A 20,789-nucleotide genomic window follows, 5' to 3' on the forward strand; every position below is an offset into this window, starting at 1 on the left:
AGACCAGCCTGGCCAATATGGTGAAACCCATCTCTACTAAAAATACAAAAAAATTATCTGGGTGTGGTGGCATGCACCTGTAATCCCAGCTACTCAGGAGACTGAGGCAGGAGAATTGCTTGAACCCAGGAGGCGGAGGTTGCAGTGAGCCGAGCCTGGGCGAGAGTGGGACTATGTCTCAAAAAAAAAAATAGAGACTCTGATGCATTTTTTCAGTATGTCAATTGCATTTTTCAACTCCAGAATTTCTGCTGAATTCTTTTTAATTATTTCAATCTCTTTGTTGAACTTATCTGATAGGATTCTAAATTTATTATCTGTATTATCACAGACTCAAAACTTCACTGTTTCCTCAAAACAGTTATTTTGAATTCTCTGTATGAAAGGGCACGTATCTCTTTCTCTGGAATTGATCTTTGGTGCCTTATTTAGTTCACTCGGTGAGGTTGTGTTTTCCTGGATGGTCCTGATGCTCGTGGATGTTTGTTTGTGTCTGAGAATTGAAGAGTTAAGTATTTATTAGAGTCTTTGCAGTCTGGGCTTGTTTGTACCTGTCCTTCTTGGGAAGGCTTTCCAAGTATTCGAAGGGATGAGTGTTATGATATTAAGTTTTTGGTCACTTCACCTGTATCTCCATTAGGGGGTACCCCAAGCCCAGTAACACTGTGGTTCTTACAGACTCAAAAATACTCCCTTGGTCTTGGGTAAGATCCAGAATTATCTGGCTTACCAGGCAGAGAGACTCTTGTTCTCTTCCCTTTATTCCATTTAAATGTAGTCTCTTTCTCTCTGTGATGAACTGCTTGAAGCTGAGGAGTAAGGGGGTGACACAAGCACCCCTGTGGTCATCACCACTGGGACTATGCTGGGTCAGACCTGAAGCCAACATGGCACTGAGTCTCAACTAAATCTGGTGGTAAACACTTATCTGGCTACCACTAGGCCATGTTCACTCAAGGACCAAGAGCTCTACAATCATCAGGTGGCAAAGCCAGCCAGGATACTATCCTTTTCAGGGCAGTGAGCTCCCCCGGCCCCTTGCAGGTCTAGAGGTGCCATCCAGGAGCCTGGTCCTGGAATCAAATGCCTTAGGAATCCACCTGTTCTACTGTAGCTGAGCTGGCACCCAAGCCACAAGATGAAGTCCTTCCCATCCTTCCTGCCCCTTTCCACAAAGAAATAAGTCTCTCCCCTTGGCCACCACTGCTCCAGGCCCATGGCAAGTACTGCCTGGCTACTGTCAATGTTCACTCAAGACCCAAAGGCTCTTCAGTCAGCGTGTGGCAAATGCTGCCAGGGCTGGGACTCTTCTTTCAAGGCAGTCGGCTCCCCTCTGTCCTAGAGCAGGTCCGCAAATGTCCAAGAGCCAAGGCCTAGAATCAGGGACCTCAAGAACCCACTTGGTGCTCTACCTCACTGCAGAGCTGGTACCTAAGCTGCAAGATAAAGCACTTTGTACTGTTTCCTCTGTTTTTCTCAAGCGGAAAGTCTCTCCCCATAGCCAACACAGTTGGGAATGTGCTGGGGCACACCTGAAGCCAGCACACCTCAGAGTGTCACCTAAGGCCCACAGCAAGTACTACCTGGCTACTGCTGCTGATTATTTTATTTTATTTTATTTATTTTTGAGACACAGTCTCACTCTGTTGCCCAGGGTGGAGTGCAGTGGTGTGATCTCGGCCTACTGCAACCTCCACTGCCCAGGTTTAAGTGATTTTCCTACCTCAGCTTCCCAAATAGCTGAGACTATAGGCATGTGCCACCACTCCTGGCTAATTTTTATATTTTTAGTAGAGATGGAGTTTCACCATGGAGATTCACCATGTTGGCCAGGCTGGTCTTGAACTCCTGGTCTCAAGTGATCCACCCACTTTAGCCTCCTGAAATACTGGGATTACAAGCATAAGCCACCAGCCACCATGACCAGCCATGCTGCTGATTATTCAGGATCCAAGGGATATTTAGTCAGCAGGTGATGAATGCTGCCAGGAATGGGTCCTTCCCTTCAAGGCAGCAGGTTTCCTTTCTGGCCCTGGGTGTGTCTAGAAATTTTGTCTGGGAGCTAAGGCCTTGAAAGGGGGCCTTAGGACTCTGCCCGGTGCCCTGTCATACTGTGGCTGAGCTGGATTCCAAGTTTTGAAAGATAAAGTCTTCTTTTTTTTTTTTTTAAATTATACCTTAAGTTCCGGGGTACATGTGCAGAACGTGCAGGTTTGTTACATACTCATACACATGCCATGATGGTTTGCTGCATCCATCAACCCATCATCTACATTAGGTATTTCTCCTAATTCTGTCCCTCCTCTATCCCCCCACCTCACACACACAAGCCCTGGTGTGTGATGTTTCCCTCCCTGTGACCATATATTATCATTGTTCAACTCCCACTTATGAGTGGGAACATGTGATGTTTGGTTTTCTGTTCTTGTGTTACTTTGCTAAGAATGATGATTTCTGGCTTCGTCCATGTCCCTGCAAAGGACAAACTCACCTTTTTTATGGCTGCATAGTATTCCGTGGTATATATGTGCCATACCTTCTTTATCCAGTATATCACTGATGGGCATTTGTGTTGGTTCCAAGTCTTTGCTATTGTGAACAGTGCTGCAATAAACGTACGTGTGCATGTGTCTTTTTAATAGAATGATTTATGATCCTTTGGGTATATACCCAGCAATGGGAAATGGGATTGCTGGATCAAATGGTATTTCTAGTTCTAGATCCTTGAGGAATCGCCACACTGTCTTCCACAATGGTTGAATTAATTTACACTCCCACCAACAGTGTAAAAGCATTCCTATTTCTCCACATCCTCTCTAGCATCTGTTGTCTCTTTATTTTTTAATGATCGGCATTCTAACTGGCATGAGGTGATATCTCATTATGGTCTTGTTTTGCATTTCTCTGATGGCCAGTGATGATGAGCTTTTTTTCATGTTTGTTAGCTGCATAAATGTCTCCTTTTGAGAAGTGTCTGTTCATATCCTTCACCCACTTTTTGATGGGGTTGTTTGTTTCTTGTAAATTTGTTCAAGTTTTTTGTAGATTCTGGCTATTAACCCTTTGTCAGATGGGTAGATTGCAAAAATTTTCTCCCATTCTGGAGGTTGCCTGTTCACTCCAGTGATAGTTTCTTTTGCTGCAGAGAAGCTCTTTAGTTTAATTAGAGCCCATTTGTCTATTTTGGTTTTTGTTGCCATTGCTTTTGGTGTTTTAGTCATGAAGTCCTTGCCCATACCTATGCCTGAATGTTGTAGGTTTTCCTCTAAGGTTTTTCTGGTTTTAGGTCTTACGTTTAAATCTTTAATCCATCCTGAGTTAATTTTTGTATATGATGTAAGAAAGGGATCCAGTTTCAGCTCTCTGCATATGACTAGCCAGTTTTCCCAACACCATTTATTAAATAGGGAATCCTTTCCCCATTGCTTGTTTTTGTCAGGTTTGTCAAAGATCAGATGGTTGTAGATGTGTGGTGTTATTTCTATGGCCTCTGTTCTATTCCATTCATCTATATCTCTGTTTTGATACCAATACCATGCTATTTGGATTACTGTAGCCTTGTAGTATAGTTTGAAGTTAGGTAGGGCAGCATGATGCCTCCAGCTTTGTTTTTTCTTTTTTTGCTTAGGATTGTCTTGGCTATGTGAGCTCTTTTTGGTTCCATACGAAATTTAAGTTGGTTTTTTTCAATTCTGTGAATAAAGTCAATGGTAGCTTGATGGGGATAGCATTGAATCTATAAATTACTTTGGGCAGTATGGCCATTTTCATGATATTGATTCTTCCTAACCATGAGCATGGAATTTTTATTATTTTTTATGTCTTCTCTTATTTCCTTGAGCAGTGGTTTATAGTTCTCCTTGAAGAGGCCATTCACATCCCTTGTTTGTTGTATTCCTAGGTATTTTATTCTCTTTGTAGCAATTGTGAATGGGAGTTCACTCATGAATTGGCTCTTCGTTTGTCTGTTATTGGTGTATAGACATGCTTGTGATTTTTGCACATTGATATTGTATCCTGAGACTTTGCTAAAGTTGCTTATCAGCTTAAGGAAATTTTAGGCTGAAACGATCGGATCTTCTAAATATACAATTATGTCATCTGCAAATAGAGACAATTTGACTTCTTCTTTTCCTAATTGAATACGCTTTATTTCTTTTTCTTGCCTGATTTCTCTGGACAGAACTTCTAACACTATGTTGAGTAGGAGTGGTGAGAGAGGGCTCCCTTGTGTTTGCTGGTTTTCAAAGGGAATGCTTCCAGGACTTGCCCATTCAATATGATATTGGCTGTGGGTTTGTCATAAAGAGCTCTTATTATTTTGAGATATGTTCCATTAATACCTAGTTTACTGAGAATTTTTAGCATGAAGGGCTCTTGAATTTTGTCGAAGGCCTTCTCTGCATCTATTGAGATAATCATGTGGTTTTTGTGTTTGGTTCTGTTTATGTAATAGAATTACATTTATTGATTTGCATATGTTGAGCCAGCCTTGCATCCCAGGGATGAAGCCAACTTGATCGTGATGGATAAGCTTTTTGATGTGCTGTTGGATTCAGTTTGCAAATATCTTACTGAGGATTTTCACATCAGTGTTCATCAGGGATATTGGCCTGAAATTTTCTTTTTTAGTTGCGTCTCTGCCAGGTTTTGGCATCAGGATGATGTTGGCCTCGTAAAATGAGTTAGGGAGGATTCCCTATTTTTCTATTGTTTTGAGTATTTTCAGAAGTAATGGTACCAGCTCCTGTTTGTGCCTCTGGCAGAATTTGTCTGTGAACCCATCTGGTCCTGGACTTTTTTTGGTTGGTAGGCTATTAATTGCTGCCTCAGTTTCAGACCTTGTTATTGATCTATTGAGAATTTGACTTCTTCCTGGTTATATCACTACCAATCCCACAGAAATATAAACTACAATCAGAGGATACTATAAACACCTCTATGCAAATAAACCAGAAAATCTAGAAGAAATGGATAAATTCCTGGACACTTACATCCTCCCAAGACAAAGTCTTCTTTACTCTCCCTTCTCCTCTACTCAGGTAGAGTGAAGGAATCTCTCTGGGAGTTGTGAGCTGTACTGCCTAGGGCTAGTGGAGGGCTATTGCAAGCACTCACTCATCCACCCCATGCATAAAGGTCATATGCCCCCTACGTCTACTGGCACCCACTCACCCAACCCATGCACAAAGGTCACATGCCCCCTCAAGTCTACTGGTCTGAGCTCAGCACAGCATCAGGACTTGTCCAGGAATTGCAGTCCCTGTGGCTTTAAACTGTCTTTTGAGTGTTTTTAGTACCCAAGAACACTTTAGCCTGCAGCAGTGAGGCTTGCTGGAACTCACACTCTGACCACCAGAATGGGTGATTCCCTCTGCCTAGGGCTGATGTAAATCTTCCCTTCGTGGGTACCAGCTGACTTCTGCCCAGTGTTACTTTCCACTGTGATTGGGTGGCACTGAGTTTCAGTGCAAAGTCTCTCCATCACTATGCTCTCCCTCCCACAAGTGCACAGTTTTTCTCTCCATGCCATGTGACTGCTGCAGAAGGGATGGGGAGGGGCTGACATCATCAATTCAAGACTTTCTTACCCTCTTCAGCGCCTCTTTCAGTGATATAAAGTGAAAACCAGCTACTGTAATTGCTCACCTGATTTTTGATTTTTATGAAGGTGCTTTTTTGTGTGGGTAGTTGCTAAATGTGGTGTTCCTACAGGGAGGACGATCAGTGGAGGCTTCTATTCGGCCACCTTGTTCTGCCTGCCTCCTGTTACCATTTTCTAGCTATAGACAGGGGGTAGGGAGGGTGCCCAGAGAGTCTGGGGCATGCAATTTTAGAGGGTAACTTGAAAGATGGGAAGGGAGAATGGATGCTGGGAAACAATTAGCAGTCTCTATCACAGACATAATGCATAAAAGGCAGTTCTTACAAATATGCGTATATATACAATAATGCACGTAAAAACATATACATACTACATTCACATTATTTTTTTTTATTTCATTATGGACCCTAAAAGCTTTCAATAGACCTACCCTCTTCCACAGCCAGTTTTAGAGTCTCACTGGCCAGTTTCCAAATAAGAAGCTATGGATTTACCAATGCATTTTCTTGCTACACCAGCCACAGTGAGTTTCCAGGTGCAAATAGCAGAGGTTCAATCTTTAGGCTCCCACTAACTCTGTTACACCTTGTCTTCCCTCCGTCTCTCAGTACTCTCCTAATACCTAGACTAACAAGGATCAAAAGTGATACAACAGTATGGAAAAACCTAAGGATAGCCGGGTCTATGCAGACCCTAGCCCATTACCTCCCTTCCTGGGAATTGTATGCTTTCTGATTGGCACTTATATATGTCCTGGTTTAATTGAAAAAAGCATAAGAAAAAATTTTTTCATACTCTGCAATTTAATGTCATGGCAAGTAACCCAAATAAGACTAGAAAAGGGGAGGGAGTTATCAATAAAGTACAATTTAAAAACAGTTGAACCTCTTTCCCTCTAAAGACTAGCATAATGCTACACCATGCTTAATGCCTCTTTAAATGGCCTAGTTAAGTGCCCATCATTAGTCATGTGTAACTGTGCATTCACTAACAGAACTGGGACCCTGGAACTTGGGGATAAATTACTCGCGATAGATAATATCCGGCTGGACAGCTGTTCCATGGAAGATGCAGTTCAGATCCTCCAGCAATGTGAAGACCTGGTGAAGCTCAAAATCCGCAAAGATGAAGATAATTCAGGTATCGAGAGCATCCTTAGTTAAAACTGATTTTTTTGAAACTGCCCATCTGTCACCAAAGATATTAGATCTTGATGTTTTACATGCAACAGCTGGCTAGTGACATAGCAGCCGTGTTTCCCAGTTAAAAGGGCCTTTAAATTTTGTGTTGAGAGTGTAGTATGAATTTTAAATAATGGTGCTTGCAAATGATATCATGAAGATATTTTCATTATAGAAAACATTATAATTGCATAAATATAATTTTTAAAGATTAAATCATCATTCAATACCACCCTAATACAATGAAACTAGTAGTTTTCTAGTTTTTGTTGACATTCATATGGCATAACTATAACCAAGCAGATGCTGCATTTTTTGCCTAATTTTACATTGTAAACATTTGATCATTTTATAAATGCTTAATATTCATAATTTTTATTGACTGTGATTTACCTTTTTCTCTTCTTAAATCACTGTATTGCTTCCAATTGTTTCATTATTGTAAATAGTACTCTTATAGACATCTTTATGCATAGATATCTTTATTCAGCCTTTATTTTCTTTTGAATTATTTCCTGAGAAAATATTCCTAGAAGCAGGATAGCTGAGTGAGAAGACAAAGGAAATGTCTGTGATTCTTGATGAGTCAGTCATGCCCACGTTGCCTTTCAAAATGGTTATATGCATTTTTAGGCCTCCAGTCAAACTTAGGGGGGTACAGAATCATCTGAAGAGCTTATTAAAACAGATCCTGGGCATGGCCTCAGGTGGGACCTGAGATTCTGGATTCCTAACAAACGTTCAGATGCTGCCACAGCTGTGGTGCAAGGAGCCCACTTTGGGTAGCCCTGAAATAAGAGACATTGTATCTGATTATGATGAGAATATAGAGCCAATTGAAAAGTGTCCATTCATCAAAAGAGTCAGCTAATGTGGGGAACTACAAAATGTGATATGGATCCATAACATAAACGTTTAATTTACTATTTTGCCAATCTTGCAGTTAAAGTCAAGGCCTTTCCTGTATGATTCTGCTGATTACAGTTACAAGTCTTTTTGTTTGTTTCCCTAAACTCTATCTGCAATATATGTTTTATGATTTCCAGTTTTAATTTGGTTTGGTTTTTAATATAGTGAGACTTTAAAAAATGTAAAGCAATCTGAATGCTAATTCCCCCTAGATCTTTATTTTCCCCAGTGTGTTAGAGTTTTTCCTCTAGGTAATTAATAGTAGATTTTTTGTTTGTTTTGTGTTTTTGTTTTTGAGACAGAGTCTCACTCTGTCACCCAGGCTGGAGTGTGCCATGGAGTGCAGTGGTGTAATCTCTGCTCACTGCAATCTCTACCTCCCAGGTTCAAGCGATTCTCGTGCCCCAGCCTCCTGAGTAGCTGGAATTACTGGCATCTGTCCCCTCTCCCTTCTAATTGTTGTATTTTTAGTAGAGACGGGTTTTTGTCATGTTGGCCAGGCTGATCTCAAACTCCCAGCCTCAAGTGATCTATCTGCCCTCCTCGGCCTCCCAAAGTGCTGGGATTACAGGCATTAGCCAATGCACCTAGCCATAGATTTTTGCCTAACGACCCCTTATTGAATCTTTCCAAAGCATCAGATTTTGTTTTCATAGAACAACTACATTCATATTTCATAGGTTATGTAAGATTAATTAAATTACGTAGTTAAAATAACAAGTACAGCTGGCATAAGCAGGTTTAGGAATAAACATAATTGCCTCTAAATTTTGAAGTTCACAGCTGAAGCAGGAGCAGAAGTACAGAGGGGCTAGAGGAAGAAACCTGTTACCCTGGAGCATGCCATGGCATTGGTCTGTGTGTTTTATAATGGATAATGGAGAGCCACAATTAATTCAGTAAATTGATTAAGTGGAGATTGGTAAAGAGATCATCTACTGTATATAATTTCATCACAATAATGAAGTCATGGCAATGTTCTGGGATTTCCTTAATCAGGTCTTCTAGATCTAGAGTTTATGGTTATGTCAGGCTATGTGTTTATGGTTCCTATTCAAAGTAAAAAAAAAAATCTGTAGTTGCATCCATCGGTACAATTGATAATGATTATATGCAAATATATTTTATAACCAATGTTTAAAAATATGCACAGATTTGCACTCATTGTTTCCTAAGCAACTGATTTTCTATGCCAACATTTGCATTTTTCTCCTTAGAAGCCTGCTTCAATTGTACTTTCTTTTTGGGATTTGTTTCAAAGTAGGGAGGAAGCCGTTAGCATCAGCCTGGGTTCTGTCCTAGTGAAGAGGCAAAGCCCTGTGGAGAAACGTGTTTTGCATGATTTGCTCTGCTCAGCAGATTTCAGCTACCTTCTTGCACAGTGAAAAAGCCAAGCCAGAGATGAATATGGATAGTGTGCACAGTTGGCAGTGCGTCCAGTTTAAAAGCCAGGCTGTGTCTACCGGTTGGCAGGAGTTTCTGAAACAACTGAGCACTTGGAGAGCTAGATCTTATTTTCAGTGGCTGATTTCCTTTGCCTCATTTTTCCCCTCTAAACCCTTCCCCTGCAATGCCTATGTATAATATTATGATAGTTATTGTGCTTATAGAATATTTTTTAATTTGAAGAGGCTCTGTTTTTAAAATCCTAAACTTTCCATTGAAAAGCATACAACTACCCAAAATAAGACTATAAATATTGGCATGAGAGACATATTTACCCAAACTAGATTTTCTTATATTGATGTATAAAAATATATACTCATTCAGACATGGTTTTATAAAAGATCACTATTTGAAAATTATTCAGTTATTGATTTGGAAGAATTTATGTGATCCTAATATCCTCTTCCTTCATAACATTATAAATATAATTTGAGTACCTGAATTCATTTTTATTCAGAGCAAAGTAAGGGAAGAAATAACCATTATTCATATTGTAAAGCCTGACCACAGATTATTTAAAGTCAAGTTAAATCATCATAAAGAGCAAATGTTTTAAAATCAGACATGATATAATGAAGAATGGAAACTCAGAAGAAGAGAGGGTAGGAAGCGGATGAGGAACATAAAACTACATATTGGGTACAATGTACACCACTTGGGTAATGGGTGCACCAAAATCTCAGGCCTCACCACTATACAATTCATCCATGTAACCAAAAACCACTTGTACCCTTAAAGCTATTGAAATATTTTTTTTTAAATCAGACCTCAGTTTAAAGTTCAGCTCTACCACATTTGAGCTATGAGAGTTTGGGCAACTTGCTAAACTTGTCTGAGATTTGGTTCCATTTTCAGTAATGTCTGCATAATAATATCCATCTCAGAGAGCTACTATAGCTTACTGAAAGAAGTACTGGCACAGTCCATACTCAAGTCAGTAAGTGGGGACTATTTTTAGTCTAATTACCTCCAGAAATCCCTTTCATTGCATTCATTCTGATCCTTGATCAAGATATGAATGAGTGGAAAATAAGCATTGATGCTTAGGACAGTCACTGATTTTGAAAGTTTGATATTATGCTTCATCTGAAATTATGCTGGTGATTAGAACTATCACATTAAACATTGCCATGATTTGTCTCAAAATTTTTGAATGGTAATATTCAGTGTATATTCTCTACCCCCAGAAATACTGCTCATGCTAATGTGGGCCCTCTGCACTTCAGGAGTTTTCCAGTCCGTTAGCTGCTGGCTGCTGCTCTCCATCCTTCAGTGATGATTCTCTCTCTAGTCATAGTAACTTGGTCATGAAAGTGCTGAATGAGGCATTCAGGAGAGTCTGAATTAACTCTGTTTCTAGTCCAAGTTGGGGGAACAGTAGAATGAAAGACTAAGAATGCCAGATTGGCTTTACAGTTGAGAAGCTGGGAAACTTAGACAAATTAATTTCTCTGAGCATCAGTTTCCTCATCTGTAAATGTCCATTTAATGCTTACTTTACATAGCTGTTTTTTGTTTTGTTTTGTTTTGTTTTGTTTTGTTTTGTTTTGTTTTTCTGAGACGGAGTTTCGCTCTTGTTACCCAGGCTGGAGTGCAATGGCGCGATCTCGGCTCACCGCAACCTCCGCCTCCTGGGTTCAGGCAATTCTCCTGCCTCAGCCTCCTGAGTAGCTGGGATTACAGGCACGCACCACCATGCCCAGCTGATTTTTTGTATTTTTAGTAGAGACGGGGTTTCACCATGTTGACCAGGATGGTCTTGATCTCTTGACCTCGTGATCCACCCGCCTCGGCCTCCCAAAGTGCTGGGATTACAGGCTTGAGCCACCGTGCCCGGCCTACATAGCTGTTTTAAGGATTAAAGGAAGATATATATATATATATATATATATAGATACACACACACACACACACACACACACACACACGCACGCACACACACACGCACACACACAAAACACGTTTTTTTTAGACAGAGTTTCACTCTTGTCACCCAGGCTAGAGTGCAATAGCACAATCTTGGCTCACTCCCACTACAACCTCTACCCCCTGGGTTCAGGCGATTCTCCTACCTCAGCCTCCCAAGTAGTTGGGATTACAGGCACCCACCACCACACCCGGCTAATTTTTTGTATTTTTAGTAGATGCGGGGTTTCACCATGTTGGCCAGGCTGGTCTTGAACTCCTGACCTCAGGTGATAATGCCCGCCTCGGCCTCCCAAAGTGCTGGGAGGCTTGAGCCACCATGCCCAGCCTAAAGGAGTTAATATAGTTAAGAACTCACTAATAAGTTTGCACCTCGTGAGGCCTAGTGAGTGCTATCAGCTGTCATTACTATTTGAATATTTAAAAAGTTAATTTCATCGCTAACAATGGCCAAATCTTTTGAAACACTTGGGGCTATAGGTGTCTTTCTCCCTCACTCCGGATTTTGCCACCATCCTGCCTTCGGGAGCTTCTGCATTTGTCATCTTCCATTGCTGCAGGAGTGTAACTCAGGTTGAATCCAGTGGTTCTTGCGTGGATCCAAAGCTCTGGCATTCCTGAAGCCACTACCCAATCCCCAGGTCCTCAGCAATGCAAGTAATCCTCTTGAAAGAAAATCTGTTGTTTTGCCTTGATTACTTCTGAGTCCAAAGTAAATGATGAGAATTGGAAGACCTGGCTAGGTAGGGCCTGAGAGGAAACCCTGAAGCAAAGCAGTAGAGATTTATGAGGATTTCCCGGAAGAGCTAGAGGTTTGCAAATCTGTCACATATAGTTTTCAAAAGTCTACTTTATATTACTACCTTTTAGTCAATCAAATCAAAATCAAAAGGCTACTTTGTATTACCACCTTTCAGTCAATCAAATATACAGCATAAATATTAATGATTTCTTGCTTGGCTTAGGGAATCTTACTCTAATATATAGCATACTTTGGAGACCACAAATCAGTACTTTATCTTCATGGGCTCCAATCTGTGTTAAAAATAAAAAGAAAAAAAAAAAATTTCCAGGCTGCAGCTTGTCCTAGTCAAAGCAAATTACCTTTATACAGCCTTATTACTGATTAAATCTGTCTTTTGAAGACAGATTCATATTTTGGCTTCAAGATATATATTTAGTTCACCAGTGTTAAGCCAAGCTAAGTAATTTGCAGTAGCTTTTTCTCCTAAAACCTAGATTAGAGTAGCGGAGATGACCCAAGCCAAGCTCCCAAGAGTGATGCTGGCTGTGCTAGGAGCAGTGGAAGGAGGTGTGTTGGCAAGAAGCTGCAGCAAAAGGACCTATGATAAAAATTACTTTTCTCTTTTTTTCATGCTTGATCTCATAAAGGGATGGCTGTCAAGCTTGAGTGTGCATCAGAATCACCCAGAAGATGTTAAAACACAGATGACTAGGCCCCTCCCCGAGAGTTCCGATTCCTATTGGTCTACAGGGTAGGGATTCTCAGTCAAATGCAAACTTGAGAATTTGCATTTTTAACAAGTTTGCAGATGATGCCAAAACTGCTGGTCCTAGAAATACACTTTGAGAAATGCTGTCACAAAGGAACCTAGTTTTGAGACTTAAAATTGTCACTTAGACAGATTTGAATTCTACTCTGAAACACTCAACAATTGCTTAGATATCTCATGGTATATCATTGTGTGATTATTACATAAAATGACCAGGCATTAATAAGGGAGCTGTAGAGAGTGTTGTTCAAATGGTTTACTTTCTCAGGCCTGTCCAACTCCAAGAAATTTAGCTGTACTTAGAATTAATTCCATCACTTTTAGTTGAAGTGAACTTTGATTGACCTGCACATGTATGCCTTCCAAAGGCTCACTCCCAAATCCAAGCCTCCTGTTTGGCCACAGAAGCAGCTGCCATTATGGATTCAAGCCAGATAGTGTTCATTTTGGTAAACAGGCAGCACTCAAGAAGCCTGGAAATAACGTTGCAGATAAGTAATGCAGCAATTTTGCATCTGTTCCATGCTTCCATTAATTTTCTTAACTAGAGCTGAGCAGAACAAACAAGTAGGCTTGCCCCTATTCCTGTCTTTCACTAATCGTTGTAAACCTTCTGTTGTGATATAAAAGCTGTTTATAATATCATTAGCATCTGCTTAGGCTCACTTTGAAACTTACTGGTGATTCTACATTTTTCTTTCTCAGAAATTTCTCTTCTAGTTAAACACCCTAGTTGCTCCTTTCTGAGCGTTCTACACTGGAACAGCCTCAAGGAGAGTATATCTAGGAGTGCTTCAACCTCCAACACAGTCTGAGTATTCCCTCCTAAATGGCAGCTATTACCCTCCTCCTAAGCTGCAAGGCCTCACAGATGCCAGTTGAGTTAAAGCCCAAGAAGGCAGGTGGAATTGGCAGTCGAACCTGAAGCTGACTCAACACCCCTGGCATGGTGGAGGGAGGAAATTCTAGGTTTGCTGATCCTCACAGTGGCAGCCAAGGTTGTATTCTCAAACTTTGAATGAAATTGGGTTTGCATCACGTGTCTTGAAAAAGGAAACTAGACCTTGGCATAGCAGGGAAGCTGACTCGCAAAGCCCTCTTGGAGATCTCAGCCTGGGAACCAGTGACTGCATGCTAATATTCATTCATCCTTCTGCTCATTTGTTCAAGCATTTACTGAATTCCCTTTGGTACCAGACATAGTTCTAGGCTATGGGGATATGAAGATTAAAATCTCTGTTTTCAAGGTGATCTTATTCTAATGAAGGAGCAAATAGCAACATCCTTCATAGAGTGAAAGGTATGTGCTAGAACACACATTCTCAAAGGAGACAAAATTTGGTTCTTAAAAATTGGTTCTTGTTATATCTTAGATATTGTATTATAATAGTTTGTGGCCCTCCAAATCTCAATCATACCTGATTGAATTCTAGTCCTTAATATTTAATTTCTCTTATTAAAAATAATCTAACTCTTTATTTGAGAGCAAGAATAAAACTAAAAGTTTAGAAACACTAGAAGAATGCACAGGAGCTGTGGGTCTCATAGGAAGGCCTCGAGCCCCTCCAGCTAAGCCACCAGGAAGCCTTCCTGAAGGATGAGACTCTGAGCCAAGCTTTGAAGTAAAAGTAGAAATTCTACAGGAGAACACGTGGGAGAAAGGTGTTTGTGCACAGGGAGTAACAGGTTCAAGGGCTAAAGATGTTAAGAAAGCGCTATTTAAGGAATCGCAGTGGTTCTAAAGAGAGAATTTAGCAGGTTGGATTGGGATGGGAGGGATGGTGTGACCCTCTGGAGTCCAGCTCTGTTCTAGCTCAGCTCTTGCAAAGGGATTGTATTTTATTCTCAAAGAACTGAGGAACCATTAAGAAGCTTCAAGTAAGAGAGTAATATATTCAGATTTATGTTTTAAAAATATTCTAGGAAGAAAAGAGAAGAAATTACATGTTGACAGCACTGGTGAAAACAAAAGTGGGAGGAGGGGCAAAGGCTGGATCCCAAGCAGGGAAACTGTTTAGGAGGAAACCATTGCTCTGAAAAACTGGGCAGAGCCAAGATGAAGTCCTCCGCGAGAGCCAGTGGCAGCGGGATGCTCCGGAGAGCTTGCCTTGTGGGCAGATGGGCCGTATGGTCTGGAAACGACTGTGTGTGGGCAGCCGCCGCCACCATCTATGAAAGCAAGCCAGAATAATTAAATACGTGTTTACACAAGGCATCCACATAGGGCTTTCCAAGGGAACTGATATCGTTTTCTTTTTCAAAAGCTTGTTATTTAATTCAGAATATATACGAAAATAAAAGTAGCATGATGAACACTGTGCACAGTGTTAACAGTGATTTGCTTAAAACCAACCTTGCTTCATCTCCACTCTCAGTCTGGTTTATCCACCTCACCAGTGGAGTTATGAAAAAATTCCAGGCATCATCTCATCTTGTAACTATTACTAATGTATGCCTTAAAAATACTCTTTTAAAAACACATAACTAAATAAAATCATCAAAATATTAGCAATATTTTTATTATAAAATATTCAATGTTCACATTTCCCAGGTACATATAAAATCCTAATTAAAATCAACTGTTTTTTTAAGGCAATCAGATATAGATAGATAGCTGGCTTTTTTTTTTTTTTTTAAGATGGAGTCTCGCTGTGTCACGCAGCCTGGAGTGCAGTGGCAGGATCTCATCTCGCTGCAACCTCCAACTCCCTGGTTCAAGCAATTCTCCTGCCTCAGCTTCTTGAGTAGGTGGGGCTACAGGCATGTGCCACCATGCCTAATTAATTTCTGCATTTTTAGTAGAATCACGGTTTTGACATGTTGGCCAGGCTGGTCTCGAACTCCTGACCTCAGGTGATCTGCCTACTTCAGCCTCCCAAAGTGCTGGGATTGCAGGCATGAGCCAGTCATTGTGCCCGGCCAGTAGATACCTTTTTATAACAGTTGGTTTTAATTAGAATCCCAAGTGATCTACTCATTGCTTTTGGTTGTAATTTCTCTTAAATATCCCTTTTCTTTTCTTTTTTTTGAGACAGAGTCTCATTCCGTTGCCCAGGCTGGAGAGAAGTGACACAATCTTAGCCCACTGCAACCTCCACTTCCTGGGTTCAAGTGATTCTCCTGCTTCAGCCTCCTGAGTAGCTGGGATGACAGGTGCCAGCCACCACGCCTGGCTAATTTTTGTATTTTTAGTAGCGACTGGGATTCACCATGTTGGCCAGGCTGGTCTTGAACTCCTGACCTCAGGTGGTCTTCCCAACTCAGCCTCCCAAAGCGCTGGAATTACAGGCATGAGCCACCATGCCTGGCCAAATCTCCTTTCTCTTTTGTGTTTCTGGCAGTTTATTTATTAAAGAGATCAGAAATCAGCTTCCATTTCTGTCATAATTTAAATAGAGCATCACGTCATCCTGTTTCCACCCCAGTGTGATCACAGGAATGTGTCTTTCTTAGTTAAGATCTACCACTTTCTAGATTTGTATCTCCATCACTATCTAAATTCATTGGGTGCTCTAACAATTGCCTTCTAGTCATAGCGAGGACTCGGATGCCAATGAAAAAAAGTCTCCAAATAGAGCAGGCTGAAGCAGACTATCCTAAAGCCATTTACTTCATCTCTGGCATTATTTTGTCATCTTTGTGTCGCAGATCACATTGTCAAAAAATAACATGAAATACTCACTCTGGGTTGCCTGAAGAACGAGCTGAGTAGAACCAGGTGCCCCCCTTCTCCCAACAAATGGGACTACCCCCAACTTCCCCTTCCCATGGACCAATGTTTGTTTTCATCTAGACTGCAGTTTCAATAGACACTTCCCACTGGTTCCTGGGCCTCTAGGTCCTGGGCAACTATCCTTCTCCCCGAAACCCATAAAAAACTGATGCCCCAATCCAAAATGCTTGGCACCCATTGACAAGTTTGTGCTTATGCTTGCCTTATACAAAGAGCAATAAGGGGGTCAAGATCTTTCCTATGGCTTACATACCTCCACTGAATGGCCCACAGAGTGCCCAGCAGTAACTAATGTTTAACTGTGCCAGAGGTTACTAATTGAATGACTCATTCTGAATTTCATCCAGAATATAGTTGATGAGGGCTGCAAAGTACATGTAATCTATCCAGTAGTACTCTGTTCATTGAGGTCAAAGCCAGCTCTGAAAGATGACAAAATACCATTCTGTAGGAAAATTTAGACTTTGACCTCTGCCCATTATTCAGTTACCCTCTATCTTGATGTTTCTCTCAGGAGCTCTTAGCAGATCATCAGCAGCCTGTTGGCCACAACTTCAGCAGCAGCCCAGAAGAAACTTGTGAACCAGCAGACAGAGCTGTTTTAGGCTTGATGTGGAAGCTTCTCAGCTGCTAACTTAAACTTGAGGCCAATATTGAAGATTTTGTGCCCTAACATGTTGACAAGCATTGCAGTGCGTAGTGGATGGTCTTTAGTCCTGAATGTATGGAGCAAATACATTCAGTAGAGTGCTCAGAAAGTAGAGGTGATGGCTGCATTCAGAACTCCCAGTCTATGGCCAGAAGTGAAGTAAGCGCTGACGGGAGAGGATGCATTGCTTCCCACATTACTCTATAGACCTTCCATTCTATATTCATCCTCATTCTTCACTGCACACACAAATAATTGAATTGTTAACTCAAGCTTTTCTTTGCCTCCTTATTTTAGGGTTTCATATCGTAAATGAACAGCTGCTCACTGCAAAAATGTGGCCATGTTAGTGCTTCATGAGGATGTAATGTGACTATAAAAGCTGTTTTGTGAAAGTAGCTACTGAACCATTTCATTGTATCCTTAGGTGCAGCAATGAAACAGTTCCTTAACCATTCACAGCTCCCAGGTCCAGGGAGTAAAACAAGAAATGCCCAAGAACTTTAAGCATGTCAGAAATAAATAAAACTCTTTAAATTCTGAGGCTTATTTGCAACCCTGACACCATCACAATACACACCATGTTGAAGGCGGCCCATGACATCTTTCAGGCCAGTGCTCCAGGCAGAACACATTCACAAGTGACTTCTGCCATAAAAATGTTGAATAGCCAAAATTAGTTAATGACAGTGAGGCAGCCTGGTATGTGCTGTTAAAGCACAGCTTACAACAGTTTTTACTGAAAGAGGAGAGATGCTATTCAAACCTCCACTTCAATATCAGTGAATTGACTGGTAGAACTCACATTTGAAGACAGTGGAATGATATGTAAGAGATTCTAGATTTCTTGCTGTTGTCTTCAAGCTTACTTATCTAAGTTCCACTTAACCATATATATGTTATCATTTGTCCAATCCTTACCAAAAATCACTATTCTATATCAAAAGTTAGCTTGCCTGTGAAGAAAACAGAAATAGCGTGTTCTGATGTCTTCTTTGTTACTGCGTGACTCTCTCCTCTCATATTCTCATGCCTCCTCAGCCACATGTTTATTTCGCAGGTGTTTACTGCACACTTACCAAATGCTAGGTAAGCACTGTCCTAGACATGGACACAGTTGAAAGGTCCTGCAGCCCCAGTTGGGAGGATCTCACAGATTTAAAACATAAGTGATTAGGCAGTGTTTCTCTTCCCTGGCACTGACAATGACTATATCCCTGCATTTGAATGTAAGATCCTACTAATGAAATGCTACTTCCCAAAATAATTATTTTCTGAGACATAATGCTTTGACAAGGATGTTTTGAATTCCTACTTTATTTATGAATATATATATGTGTCTTACTCTTTTGCTTTTTCCAAAGAAAACAATTACGATTCCCTGGCATTTATTGCAGATGAGCAAGAAAGTTCCGGAGCGATTATTTACACCGTGGAGCTTAAACGCTATGGGGGGCCCCTTGGCATCACAATTTCAGGAACTGAAGAGCCATTTGATCCTATAATCATTTCAAGCCTCACTAAAGGGGGATTAGCTGAAAGGTAAAATGTGAAGTAACTGTTATAATTACCTGTGTCTGAGATGGGCTTCGTTCCTCACAACCACATAAAAACATGCCCCTCTTTCTGTGGTTATCTGTTGGCTTTTAAAAGTCTGCACAAAGAATTGATCTTAGAGCTTGAGAACTCTCAGGCAGAGCCCCGACTTGACTCTGAAGGGCATCTTACAGACAGTAGAAGATGTCATGGGCTTGGCATTGATACTACTCTCTGAAATACGTAAACTGACCACAATTGACTGAAGGTGGGTTTGTATTGTGTCCATTTTGAGAGGAGGAACCTAAAGTTCAGGGAGGTTGAATGGCTTGTCCAATTTTCATTCAGCAAACACTTGCTGAGGCTCTGTTACTTGACAGGTGCTATGCTTAGCTGCTGTGTTTTCAGGAGAGGATGATACAGGTATTGTCTTTGAGGATTATGGGAAACAAAGCGTAGTGATCCGTTTTAATAATGTCTTAACATCTGGAATGTCCATTTTTTCCTTTGGCAATGATGCACACACACAGTGACCCACTACTCACCCTCTGCTAAACTGCATTTCTTTCTGAGAAGTGTTATCAGACATATAACAAACCCTATAAGCAAATCTGTCCTCCAGTAACCTAGCTCAGGAATACACAAATGCATTGTTCCTGCTAACACTTGAAAACAGTGGTTAGCAAAACAGAGACACAACATTGCAGAATGTTGGAGCCGCAACGTACCTTAGAAATTAGAGAGACAGTCCTAGGAATCTCTGTTAGAGAGACACAAAGAACAGATTAATATTGATCTAATTCAGCAACCTACTGGTAAAGTGTTCATGGCTTATAGCATAGATCTTTTATAAACTAGAGACCCTTTATGAAAGAATGAAGAGGTTTTTTTTTTTTTGCTTCAGGGAAAAAAAATTCTTGAGAATTGATATAATGGTAGACTTGCTAAGCAGCCCCTCATAACCCATGTGAGCCCGTGTCACCTCTGTTGCCCCAATTGCTGCTGCCCGGCACAGCTGCCACTGTAAGATGTGGCCAGAGCACTGAGTCACAAGCTCCCCTGGGAGCTGGGTAATTTCTCACTTATTGCATTTCAAGTGAGCCAATACAACAGGAGGCTGGCAAGTGTGAGTCATACTCTACAGCTATGTGATCCACTCTTCCATTGTTATAAAGAAATACCCTAGGCTGGGCAATTTAGAAAGCAAATAGGTTTAATTGGCTCCCAGTTCAGGCCTTAACATCTGCTCAGCTTCTGATGAGGAGTTAGGAAGCTTACAGTCGTGGCAGAAGGTAAAGGGGGAGCAGATGTCTCACATGGCAAGACTGGGAGGAAGAGAGAGAAGGGAGAGGTCCCACATGCCTTTAAACAACCAGATCTCATGAGAACTCAGAGCAAGAACTCACTCATCACAAAGGGTACGGTGCCAGGCTATTCATGGAGGATGTGTCTTCATGATTCAAACACCTCCCACCAGGTCCATCCCCAACACTGGAGACCACATTTCAACATGAGATTTGGAGGGGACACACTTGCAAACTATATCAACAGCCTTCAATCCCATGTAGAGTTCTGAGTTTTCATAACATCCCTGAGCTTCCCAGCTATGAGTCTCCTCTTTTCCCAGCAAGTGCTTCCAAAGATAGATATGGTAAATATCAGAATTGTATGTTCTAATTTGCCAGTTCCAAATTTGGTGAGAATGGGAAGAGAAGGGGAAAAAGAACGGAGGTTTATTAGTTTATTGATCAATGAATTTATTTTCTTTTCCACATTTCAAGCAGTGTGCTGGGCCTCGTATGTTTGTTTTCCTGTTGAATCCTCAGGGCTTCCCTGTGAGGTGATTATCTCCGTCACAGATGAGGAAATTGAGCACAAAGAGGTTAAAATAAAATACCCAGGTCACACAGCTGGTATGGTGGAGTTGGATTCAAAGGCAATACTAACTGATTCCTGCGTCCAGCCGTTTTCAGTGTTTAGAATCATCAGTAGGGGAGGCCTGATCATATCAGGGTCCGGCGAGTATCCCCATCTCTCTGAAGCTCACTTCTGGTGAGCTGCGTACTGAGTGTGTTACACTTAAAATCTGTAGAAAGAAGGGATGCTCCATGCTACCCATTGCTACATTTGTCACTCAACATTGTTCATTTTCTTGGGAGTTTTAGGGGACTTACCCAGTGGCTTGACTTTCTTGGAATTTAAAAAGCACACAAGTCCATTTTAACAACGAAATAAAATGATTTTTAAATTTTTATTGGAAACTAAAAAGTAATCCACAACAGATGCAGTT

The 20,789-nt window shown here is 41.0% G+C and overlaps 1 protein-coding gene across 13 annotated transcripts in view; it reads left to right on the forward strand.

Annotated features, from left to right (window-relative positions):
• The window catches only part of GRIP1 (glutamate receptor interacting protein 1), a 702,506-nt gene that overhangs the window by 639,409 nt on the left and 42,308 nt on the right, over window positions 1–20,789 (forward strand). For all 13 annotated transcript variants that reach the window (XM_032284375.1, XM_032284413.1, XM_032284348.1 and 10 more), the window contains 2 exons: window positions 6,600–6,745; window positions 18,361–18,505. In XM_032284375.1, coding sequence (XP_032140266.1) covers window positions 6,600–6,745; window positions 18,361–18,505 — 291 coding nt within the window. The remainder of the gene's footprint in view (window positions 1–6,599; window positions 6,746–18,360; window positions 18,506–20,789) is intronic.

Source organism: Sapajus apella, unplaced genomic scaffold (genome assembly GCF_009761245.1).
Source record: "Sapajus apella isolate SASKATOON/1434 unplaced genomic scaffold, GSC_monkey_1.0 scaffold2, whole genome shotgun sequence".
Taxonomy (NCBI): domain Eukaryota; kingdom Metazoa; phylum Chordata; class Mammalia; order Primates; family Cebidae; genus Sapajus; species Sapajus apella.